The 12,745-nt window shown below is 37.2% G+C and overlaps 1 protein-coding gene across 3 annotated transcripts in view; it reads right to left on the reverse strand.

Moving 5' to 3' along the window:
* LOC105474026 (SLIT-ROBO Rho GTPase activating protein 1) overlaps positions 1 to 12,745 on the reverse strand; it is a 303,892-nt gene that overhangs the window by 76,659 nt on the left and 214,488 nt on the right. For all 3 annotated transcript variants that reach the window (XR_011609066.1, XM_071071504.1, XM_071071505.1), the window contains exon 7: positions 1,583 to 1,804. Coding sequence is in view for 2 of the 3 variants with exons in the window: in XM_071071504.1 (XP_070927605.1) it covers positions 1,583 to 1,804 (222 nt within the window). In the remaining variant the exon portion in view is untranslated. The remainder of the gene's footprint in view (positions 1 to 1,582; positions 1,805 to 12,745) is intronic.

The following is a 12,745-nucleotide window of genomic DNA, read 5'->3' on the forward strand; positions in this document are numbered from 1 at the left end:
TTAAACAGCGACCATTTGTTTTTGGAAACATGGGATAAGCTACTCATCCTGCTTGTCAAAATCCATGTTCTTTTGGCTTAAAAACTGCTTACCATTTCTATCAAACACACATAAAATCCAATTAGAAATACAGCAGGTACATTATATATAAATACATACACATGTATATATTTTATATGTCTTAACACTTGGTATTTCAGAAAAAATATGACATTAAAGAAATCTTTCATGATCTTATAATTACATCTATTTTGAAAAACAGACTGTCACCATAAGTTAAGACTGAGTTTTTATCTATGAGTTTTTTTTTTTTTGAGACGGAGTCTTGCTCAGTCGCCCAGGCTGGAGTGCAGTGGTGCAATCTCGGCTCACTGCAAGCTCCACCTCCCAGGTTCACGCCATTCTCCTGCCTCAGCCTCCCGAGTAGCTGGCGCCCGCCACCATGCCCAGCTAATTTTTTGTATTTTTAGTAGAGACGGGGTTTCACCATGTTAGCCAGGATGGTCTCGATCTCCTGACCTTGTGATCCGCCTGCCTCAGCCTCCCAAAGTGCTGGGATTACAGGCGCGAGCCACCGTGCCCGGCCGAGTTGAGTTTTTATCTATGAGTTTTGTTTTGCACAGCTGAGACACCAAATGCTATTATATAGCATGCTCCATAAACTGGCTTTTTTTGTCTTCTCCTGTTCATAGACAATAACATAAGCAACTGTAACTCATAATCAGTTTAAATGCATGTTTTTGGTAAAACAGGATAGAAAGCTGAATTTATATAAAGGATATAAAACAGTCATAATTTCTAAGGCTCATTTTAAACTTTGGAGCCAACTTGAGTCTTAAAAGAAGTCTTGTACTTTTTTTTTTCTTCCATTTTCCTGCCATATACAATTACTTTTCTTTATGAGAATCTTTAAATCAGGATTATAAGAAGCCATCAGACAGATTCTATCAGACCAGCAAAATGCCTTCCTTTTCATTAAATTAAAATGTCTTGAGGTAGAACAAAAACTTTCTATTCTGGGAAACCTTAGTGCAACAGAAATCTGCACCTTTTATCTGTTTGACCTTTGTGAGTATTTGAGTGTTTGACATTTGCTTTAAAAGTTGGTAGGACTGGCCAGGCGCGGTGGCTCATGCCTGTAATCCCAGGACTTTGGGAGGCTGAGGCGGGCGGATCACGAGGTCTGGAGATAGAGACCATCCTGGCTAACATGGTGAAACCCTGTCTCTACTAAAAATACAAAAAAATTAGCCGGGCGTGGTGGTGGGCGCCTGTAGTCCCAGCTACTCCAGAGGCTGAGGCAGGAGAATGGCATGAACCTGGGAGGCGGAGCTTGCAGTGAGCCGAGATCGCGCCAGTACACTCCAGCCTGGGCGACAGAGCCAGACTCTGTCTCAAACAAAAAAAAAAAAAAAAAAAAAAAAATGTTGGTAGCGGCTGATCTTAGCATTATATTAAGGGCCTCTGCAAGGATAGGAGAGAGAAAACAACTTGGAATTATTACAACTGTTAGATTATAGCAAGTGAGGAGAAATATAAGTGAAGAGACAATTCATTATTTTAAAAATGATCAATTACTGACCTCATCACCCATGTGAGACTGAAACTCAAACTTCATTGGTGGACAGAACGCAGCAGGGTACATCTCCATGAATCTCTGCTTATCACTCCGGGGCTCTAAATTATCAACTGCATTCTCAATAATGTCTAAGCCCTCATGTCTGGAGGTTTCAAGGTTGTACTCCGCAGAGAGATATGTTCTGAGGGCTCTATTCAGACTTGCGTGGTAGCCAAGATCACAGCACTTAAAAAGTAAAAGAACACCACATACAAAAATGAATGCAAAATTGATCAAAGACAAAAATGTGAGACCTATAGCTATAAAACTCTTAGAAGGAAACGGATAAGCTTTCATGATATTGGATTAGGCACCGGTTTCTTGGACATGACATCAAAAGCACAAGCAACAGATGAAAAAATTAATTAGATTCATCAAAATTGAAGACCCCCTGTCTCTACTAAAATACAACAAATTAGCCGGGTGTGGTGGCACGTGCCTATTGTCCCAGCTACTCAGGAGGCTGAGCCACAAGAATCGCCTGAACCCAGGAGTTGAAGGTTGCAGTGAGCCAAGATGGTGCCACTGTACTTCAGCTTGGGCTACAGAGCGAGACTCCATGTGAAAAAAAGAAAAAAAAACATAGACACCATCAAGAGAGTGAAAAGAGAACTCATAGAATGGGAAGAAATTTTTGCAAATCATGTATCTTATTAGGTACTTACATCTAGCATATATAAAGAACTCTTAAAACTCCAAAAAGACAAAGCCTAATTTTAAAATGGGCAATGAATCTGAATAGACATTTCTTCAAAGATGACATACAAATGGTTAATAAGCACATGAGGAGATGCTCAATATCACTGGGAAGTACTAATGATAATCAGGGAAATGCAAGTCAAAACCACAATGAGATACCACTTCACACCCACTAGGATGGCTGTAATCAATAAGACAGACAATAGCAAGTGTTGGAGAGGATGTGGAGAAATTGGAGCCCTCATACACTGCCAGTAGGAATGTAAAATGGTAGAGCCACTTTGGAAAACAATCTGGTAGTTCCTCAAAAGTTAAACACAGAGTTACCATATGATTCAGCAAATCTGCTCCTAGACATATATCCAAGAGAAATGAAAACATATCCACCTAAAAATGTGTATACAAATGTTTATAGCAGTATTATTCGTAATAGCTAAAAGGTAGAAACAATCTAAATGTCCACAAACTAATAAATAAAATATGGTATAGCCATATCATTAAATATTATTCAGCCACAAAAAGGAAGGAAGAACTGATATATGCCATAACATGGATGAACTTTGAAAACATTCTTCTAAGTGAAAGAAGTCACAAAAGACCACATATGATTTCATTGACATGAAATGTTCAGAAGAGACACATCTATAGAGACAAAAAGTAGATTGTGGTTGATGAGGGCTAGGAAGAGGGAAGAAGTTGGGGGTAATGGCTGAGAGGTGCAGGATTTCTTTGTGGGATAATGAAAATATTCTAAAATTGATTGTGGTGATGGATACACAACTCTCAGTATACTGAAAGACAGCTGTAGATTTATAATGGGTGAACTACATAGTATGTGAATTATATCTCCATAATGCTGTTAAAACATAAAAGAGGCAAAATCAAATAGCAAAAGAATGAAAAATAGCATTCAAGTTTTATTTGTGCAATACTGAGATCGATACAATCATTTATTGAAATCTGTGTAGGTTGCAAATACACTAACTACAATATTTTGAATTTGCATATGTTATTGAAGATCAAGAATAAACTGTACTCTTTTAGAAGTGAGAAGAACAGGTTAGAATCTGCCAAAATAGTCTAGGAATGCCTTCCCTCTTATCCCCAGAATAAAACTCTTAAATAATAAATGATTGTCAAAGTCTGCTTATTGGAGATAGAATTTCATTTAGTATTCCTAGGAATATAACTGCTTTGAGATTCTTAAATCTTCATTATCTTTAATTTGCATTTGTATTTTTTCATGTTGCATTTTAAGAGAATATGACTTAAAAAAAGCATAATACTGGAAATTAGTAATCAATTACTGACAATTACTGACAGGCTGATTTTCAATTTGTACATAAAAGCAGTATGAATCACTTAAAGAGGAAAGAAGTGACTTTAAAGGTACAAAACTCGGTTCTTTCCCTATATTGTTCCAGTGAAGTTCAATCAGTTCAGTTTGATTCAGTTCAACTCACTAATTGGCCATGGATTAAGTGCCAGGGAATATGCTAGGCTCTAGACATATAAAGATTGGAGCATAGTAAATAAACTACCTCCATCCACAAGGAATTTGAACATAAGCTGTCCATTGGCTTGCTGTTAAAATAGTGGAGGGGTCGCAAAGAAAGCAACCTTTGTACAAAGGATGTATCTACCAGGATGTGAACCATTGGATCTGCCTTCACTGACCTGTCTTTAGAACCTATTTAATTCCACCCTTGGATTTAAATTAAATAGGTTGGTTCTTACAACTAACCTATTTAATTCTAATCTTTACCCTCCTATTTCAGAATTATTAAATTTGAAATTTTTATGTAAAGATATTCTAAAATCTTGCTATTTAAAATTTAGTCTGTGGACCAGCAGCAACGGCAGCACCAGGGGCTTGTTAGAAATGCTGGATCTTGGCTGGGCGTGGTGGCTCACACCTGTAATCCCAGCACTTCGAGGGGCCAAGGTGGGAGGATTGCTTGAGCCCAGGGATTCAAGACCAGCCTGGGTAACATAGTCAGACACTGTCTCTACAAAAAATTTTAAAAATTAGCCGAGTATGGGGGTGGGTGCTGTGGTCCTAGCTACTCAGGAGGTTGAGATTGGGGGATCACTTGATCCTGGGAGGTAGAGGCTGCAGTAAGCCGAGATTGTACCACTGCACTGTAGCCTGGGAAACAGAGTGGGACCTCGTCTCAAAAAAAAAAAAAAAAAGAAAGAAACAAAAAAGAAAGAAAGAAAGAAAAGGAAGGGAGGGAGGGAGGGAGGAAGGAAAAAAGGAAGGAAGGAAGGAAGGAAGGAAAGAGAGAGAGAGAAAGAAAGAAAGAAAGAGAAAGAGAAAGAAAGAAAGAGAAAGAAAGAAAGAAAGAAAGAAAAAGAAAGAAAGAGAAAGAAAAGAAAAGTAGGGTCCTGAGTCCCACCCCTGACCTATTTCAGAATCTGAAGGTTAAAAAGGATCCACAGGTGATTCATATGCACATTAAAAGTCTGAGAAGCAATGCCCTAAAACAATCATCAAGTAAATGGGCTTGCAACCATGTCTTTTGGGGGTGCTATTTTCCCAAGCAGAAAAAAGGACTTGATTAAAGACGACTTGATTTAAAAGAATCAGAAAGTAGCTGTGACACCATAATTACAAATGCAACTAAAATACAATTGTGAAATGCAGCAATCAGTCTCATCATTAATACATTTCCAGTGGAATCAGCTGTACTCAAATATAGAGAATGATTCATTTTGGTTAATTTAGAAATTCTAGTCCCAGATGAACAAAGTCCCCTTGTATTCCTCCTGCTTTTCGAAATCTATAATGGTTCTGTGTAGCAGTTTTATACATATCAGAGGGCCTGAAAAATTATTCTATCTTTCAAGAAAGACAGGAAATTTGTGTTAATGAAAACACAGATTTGTAAAGGAAATGACCTCTTTTTTTTAGAGGTACCAGTGTTTAAAAACATCTCACTATTCTGAAAGAAGATAGATTCTACTGGATTATAATGAAACAGATGAGACAAGCTGTTCTATTTTATGAGTATTGATTCCAACGGGACTTAAAAAATTGAAATCTAGAGGAATGAAATCAGGAGGAAAGCCTCCCCCTCTCAGAAAAACCCCCAAATCTCTTAACAACTTAAAAGAGAAAGACAGAGAGAAGGAAAAGACAGAAAAAAAAAAAAAAGAAAAGAAAGCAATCGAATCCCAACCACCAGATTGACTTGGAGCTCTGAAAAATACACACTAAATTTTCATTATTCCAAGACTTAGCTCATGCCTCAAAATTTTAAGTGTAGCTTCTTTGGGGAAATAAATGTGAAGACTACAAAAGCATCAGTGCATTGTTTCCACACCCAGTGCAGTCAGTTGGATTCTGCAGGTCTGGGCGCAGCGAGAGATAATTTCATCCTGGTTTCCTCCTAGGCTGGGAGGAGCGTGCATGCAGCTTAGTAACTGATCTAGGAGCCTCCCCAGGTCTTCTGAGCTTTCAGTGCTACCCTTAGGAGGCTTCCGTGAAGAGTTTTGATAGGAAATTTCCTTCTCTGACCCCTATGATGCTTGTCAGTCTGTAAGATCGCTTAATTGGCCTAGTTTTGTTACTTCTGATAGGCAGCATTTCTACACTCTAGGATTTTCAGGCATCTTGAACTAGAAACAAAATACAGAAAAAAGAAAATTCTTATTCAAGGTCTCCTGAGACAGCAAGGCTAGTCACTGAATCTTTTTTTGTTTTTGTTTTTTTCTAAACTAGAAGCTGAAATGACACGGGATCTGTTAAGATTCAAGATACTTGGTTTAAAAGGTTTAAAGTAATTCTATAGAGCTCATGAATTATTAATGACAATATGAAAAGCCAGCCTCTGCACAAAGAGCTGAGTTATAGCCCAAGTGCATTTAGTGATGAAAATACATAAGAAACCAATACAAGATTTCTTGAAAACAAAGCAATGTTGTTCTGATGGATGAAAAATTCTGAACGGATACATAAAATTATGGATTAAAATTAGGGAAGAAAAGGCTGTTGGAAACAGAAGGGCATATGTACATTTTTAAAATATCTGAAAACCTGTCAAGACAGATTCCAGTAGACATTAGTCTAAATCATCACAGTAGGCTAATTTTCTTAGGCAAAAGGGTTGCAAATAGTATCAAAATGAAGATGAAATCCAAATACAGACGCTCCTCAATTTACAATGGGTTACATCCCAATAAACCTGTTGTTAAGTGGAAAATGTTGTAAATTAAAAATGCACTTAATGCCCCAATAAACTTATTGTAAAGTCGAAAAGTTGCAAGTTGAGCCATTGTAAGTCTAGATGCTCCTCTATTTGCAATGGAGTTACATCCAGATAAATCAATTGTAAAGCTGAAAAACTGTAAGTTGAACCACTGTAAGTTGAGGACCATCTGTATGGAGGACTGTGACAAATGCTGAGAGTTGGCTGAAATAACATGGTGAGTATAATGTGTAATGTTAGGTATAACTGAATCACAGCTGTTCAGGAAGAATACTTTCTATTTTTTGGCATAACTCCATGATATGAGCCCTAGTGGGGTAGAAGTTTGCTCCTAAAACGGGAGTTACCATAGTGGAACTGCATGGGAGACAGGTCTGACATTCATGTTTCAAGAACAGTAGCAGCCAAGGTCGTTTGTCAGGGTTGCCCTGGAGTAACTGGAGGGCAGCCCCAGGCTCCCATGTGACTGCAGAATTCAGCAGTTGTCATGAGAATGGAAAAGAAGGAAGTGTTCTACCTCTTCTACAGAATTATTCTACCTTCATTTCTATAGTCTGGTCTCTGTCTGAGAGCCTTCTGTGATCTCATGTCCTGGGTCTTATCTCTGGGTTGAAATAAGCCTGGCTGTGGTCATTCTAAAGCCATGGATATTGGGTATAGACTCTATCCACTCCTTATTTTGAGCCTTCTTGCAAAATAGTGCAACCTAAGCACAGTGAATTATAACAGACCAGAAATAGAAAAGTTCAGAGCTTTTACACAGTAGTCAAATGAAGAAAGTGGATTTCTTCTGCATAACTACCTCTTTGACCTTCTCTATTTTCCTAACTGTACAGAATTTCACCCTAGAAACCACAAACACATTTTGTGAGAGATAGGCATCTTGCAGGACTGAACCAGATGTCTAAATTTCTACGGGCAACTTTTACACACCAGTTTTCATATCTGGGTTCCTGAAGGTCCACAGAGAGCCAGCTGACAATTTAACTCTTCTTGTTGTTTTAACAACTGTAACCAAGCATTTAGAAAAAGTTGTTTTGAGTTTTCTCTTGAGCAATGAAAAGATCAAAATGGCACATCTGTGTGATAGGGATGGGTACAAAGTACCAAAAAGGAGTGAGTTGCATATGCCCGAGTCAATGAGCAGGCCAAATAATCACTTGTTGCCTAACACATCTCCCACCCATATACCAATGGACAATCATTTCCTTCAGAGGAGCTGCTACTCATTTTTCCTAGGCTAAAATCTCTATAACCAGCCTGAATCAAATAATGAGAAAGGAGAGAGAATGAGCAAACCAAACCCAATTAAATACAGGCCAGATGGTAAATGCTATGGATAAGATAAAGGGTCAAAGGATTAGGGAGAGTGTTAGGGGAAAGGGTGTTGTCCTTTTATATAGGGCAGTTGAAATGCAACATAAATGAAAAGAAGCAGTCAGTCCTGCAATGCTCTGGAAGAGTGTTCCAGACAAAAAGCACAAAGGCCCCAGGCGAGAAAAAGTTTGGTGGTTCTGAACACAGAAGGCCAATGTACCTGATGTATGGTGACTAAGGGAAAAGTTGCAAGATACGACACTAAATGTAGGTGGGCATCAGTTCATACAGGATCTTGGTGAATAGTTTGGATTTTATTCTAAGGACAATGGGAGGTCTTTGGAGAATATGAAATAGGAATTGATAAATCTGATTTATGTTTCTCTCTCTTTTTTTTTTTAGGTGGGGTCTCATTATGTTGTCCAGGCTGGAGTGCAATGGCATGATCTCAGCTCACTGCAACCTCCACCTCCTGGATTCAAGTGATTCTCTTGCCTCAACCTCCCAACTAGCTGGGATTACAGGCACCTGGTACCATGCCCAGCTAATTTTTAAATTTTTATTAGAGACAGGGTTTCACTATGTTGGCCAGGTTGGTCTTAAACTCCTGTGATTGATGTTTTTCAATATTCTGGCTGCTTGGGAAGAGAATGGATTTTTGGAACATATGAGTGGAAGCTTAGGAAGCTACTGCAATAGTGCAGTCTAAGAATGAAGAGGCTTTATTTAGGAAACTGCAAGTACAGCTAGTGAGAAGCGGCAGGGTTTGGGACATTTACGAGGTAAAGATGACAGGATTTGCTGATGAATTTATATGTGTGGAACAAGAGAACTGGTTTTCAGCGGAAAGTGGCATTATTTTTTGAGGTGTGAAACATGACTAAGAAGAAAGTTGTTATGTGTGTGGAGGATGATGACAGTAGGGCAAATGGATATAAATAGTTGTGTTTTGAGTATTTTACATGTTCAAGATGCCTGTTAGACATCTGGTTAGGGATGCTCAGTAGTGAGTTGATGTACAAATCTGAAGCCCAGGAAGATGATCAAGGTTGGTGGTAAAAATCTAGGAGCCGTCAGATGGTACTTAAGCCATGGAAGCAAGAAATCCTGCCTCAGGTGACTCTCAATATTCAGAAGTGCAGCCAAAAAGGATAAGTGAGCACTGGAGAATGAGAAAAGAGAAAGAACAGCCCATACTGCAGGAGGAAACCAGATCGGTGCAGCTTCCTTTAAGCAAATGCCCCTGGAACCTCCACTGAAAAGAACTTTAAGAGCCAACTACTTCAGTCATCCAACTCATTTCAGTTTTTAAATACCCTATCACAAAGGGATAAACCATGCCTAAATCAGTTTACATGATCACTACAATATCCTAACCATGTAACATGATCTCGCCATAATCTTCCTAATAGGAGTTCAGGTCTAATGGGGAATACAGTACTACAATGGGACAGGTTTTCATGGATAAATCTCAATACTGTTATATGGGGGAAAAGTCAAACTAAGAAAATTCTGAACTGTGAATAAGCTGGCTTTTTAATTAAACACATGTCCCAAGACACAAAAAAGATAAGGCTAAAAGCTTTAACGTAGCTGATTATTCAGAAAAGATAAAAAAGGATGGCATGAAATATATGATGCAATCTAATTTCAATCTTATTCTGCATAAATGGCCAATAAAACACATGTGACAGATAATCGCTATGAAGAAAACTGGCTGGAGTAGGGGATTATTCCTTGGCAATATTCCATAATAATAATAACAAACATTTATCTTTCACACTCTCAACCAACCTGCAAATGTTTATAGGGAGAAACTGGAGACCATGAAACTGTACTGCAAGGATGACAAATACTTTATTATTACTGGGCAGGTGCTCTGGGAGAAAGCACTAATAGAATTTTATTGTTGAGGACTGAGTTTCTCTGAATACATTCTGAAGGTGTGGAACTGAACTGGAAGAGGCTACATTATCAGTAATGCAATTCCAAAACCAGTTGCTTTAAGAATTCCATATTTTCAGCGTGCTGAATCTGATTATAGATCAGAGAATCCTAGCATTAAGACTTGTACTCTAATTCTTTTCCCTTAGCAAATCATAATCTTTTGGAACTCTTAGCATTCAATTACAAATATTTGTTGCCTGTATGATTTTTCTTCTGCTTGTAACATATTTTCATTCTTACAGGATAATAAGTTATAGGCTCTTTTGCACTTAATATTGGGATAATAATTATCACAGATATTTTACCTGTTATTTACAAAAACTACAATCTATTTTCCTCTACAATGATACCTTTATTCTCCCAACCAATTAAACTTCCTTTGGCCAATATTTGCAATATACTTATTCTTACAATTCATATTTATTCTTTAGCATGACATAATAAAAGTCCTTATTTGTTGTGAAATTAACACTGTGTTCCACCTCCCACTTGATTCCAAACTAGGAGATTGTTATTTTACAAACTAAAATTTATCTAGGACTTTCTTCAGAGACAGAGGAGAAGCACTCTCAACAGTCTTCTGTTTAAGTGATACTCCAGGTTAACTAACACTTGCTTCATTTTATAAATCAGGATCGGCAAACTAGACCCTGTGAGCCAAATCCAGCCCAGAGCTTGGTAAGGTAAATAAAGTCTGACTGCGATACAACCACGCCCATTTGCTTACTTATTATTTATAGCTACTTTTGCACTAGAGTTGAATAGTTGTGACACAAACCATATGGGCTCACAAAGCCTAAAATATTTACCCTCTGTCCCCTTACAGAAAAAGTTTATCCACCCTTGTTCTAAAGCATAATGACCAATGCCAATGGCAATGTGTACACACACAGCCAGTAGGTGCTCTCTAATACTCCTCTACATTTCTGCTCCAACAATTCATCTGTATGCCTCCAAGAACAGACTGTGCAATATTTGTGCCATTTATATTTATTATAACTATAATTTAATTAACTATTAAATAAACTGATAAAATAAGTCTAAAAAATTGTTGGAAAGACTCAGGAGTAAAGAAAATTGCTATTAGATGAGGCAAAGGTGTAACAACTGTGCAAGATGGTGAAAACATTGTAAATGTCCAGAATATTTTTTCTTCACCAAAAAACCCTCAAAACTAGAAATTATAAATAATACACAACTAAAGTGATTTGTGTAAAGGAAGATTACTCTGAACTCTGTACAACAGATAAATCATTAAAAGTATATAATGCATAGTAAAAACAAATAACAAAAAGATAAATCATAATATTAAAAGATTGGCAGGTAAAACTATATTGGTAAGCTTTAGATTAAACATATTTAAGGCATATATTTATCATTTTAGTAATTCCATCCTTTTTATTTTTTAAATATTAAAATATGACATACTTATAGAAAAGTACAAAACATATGTGTTCCTTTTGGGTTTTTTTTGAGACTGACTTTTCTTCTTGTTGCCCAGGCTGGAGTAAATGGCGCGATCTTGGCTCACTGCAACATCCACCTCCCAGGTTCAAGTGATTCTCCTGCCTCAGCCTCCCGAGTAGCTGGGATTACAGGCACCCACCATCATGCCTGGCTAATGTTTTTGTATTTTTAGTAGAGAGAGGGTTTCACCATGTTGGTCAGGCTGGTCTCCAACTTCTGACCTCAGGTGATTTGCCTGCCTTAGCCTCCCGAAGTGCTGGGATTAGAGGTGTGAGCCACTGTGGCCAGCTTATGTTCCTTTTAATGTTACTGATATTTCAGAAGTTCTCCAAGTTCCCCCTGCCCAATCACAATTCCTTCCCTTCTCCCGAGACATAATTCAATATCTGGAGTACCCAGAAGTGTCCAATCCTTGTTTGGTATACTACATTCAAATATTTTCAGCTGAAATAAAATAATAGATACTTGGTTAACAATTGAGCCATTTTCTTCATTGAATTACCATCAATATCAATAAACTTTAGAGTTCTGATATCTAATATTTTCAACTTGGACTTGATCAAGAAATTAATTTTTACCTACTAAGTTTATGAAGGAGTCATGTTCAGTGATGGAACTCATCATAATGTTCATTCATTGATCCTAACAAGGCACAATTAAGTATGTAAGATTTACTAAAAATAAATTTCAGTAGACCTCCAAAAACCATTATTTATAAATCATTAGAGATTCTCTACATTGGCAGCAATTTCTCAGAGAGATACAGAGAAAAAGAGAGAGAGACAGACAGAGAAAGAGAGAATGCACTTTAGTAATTCAAACTAATATTGATAGGTAAGGGTTTCTCAAATAGATAAAAATTGGAAATTATTAAATATTTTTAAAACCATCAGATCACCTCTAAATATACAGAAAAGACAAATTTGTCTATTAAAGTGTTGAATTATCAAAAGTTTTAGCTGTAGTAGTTAACAAAAGAAGATTCCATTAAATACAGTGTCAATGATATATATGTAAACTGATTAGTCTGAAGTGCTTAAAAACATTTTAAAAATTGTTATTCCCCTTTAGTTTACATCATTAATTTTTACTACAAGAAAGAGTTTTGCTGAACAAAGTAAATTATAGCTCAGATGTTGCTGAGTTCCAAATTAGTAGATTTCCAATGTAATAAAATCCAAATTTGAGAGGTTTAAAAATATCCATAGTCTGTTGTAAGGAGGGAAGACTTAACTATAAAATGTAGGAAATCGAAGTCACATCGCCCAAAGACAGCAATTTTAGCATCACTGTTGATGGGTTAAATAGATGTTGTGGTATGCCTAAGTAAGATGTGGCAACACACTTAATGATGTATTCTATTGCAAAGTGCTTAACTTGAACTCATCAGGCCTTTATCTAAAGTTCAACTTGCAAGAATATAGAGGATAAAGAAACAGGATAAATGATATAAGGAGGTAATATACAAATCCAGAAGCTAGGGCAT

This window comes from Macaca nemestrina, chromosome 10, assembly GCF_043159975.1.
Source record: "Macaca nemestrina isolate mMacNem1 chromosome 10, mMacNem.hap1, whole genome shotgun sequence".
NCBI classification, from domain to species: domain Eukaryota; kingdom Metazoa; phylum Chordata; class Mammalia; order Primates; family Cercopithecidae; genus Macaca; species Macaca nemestrina.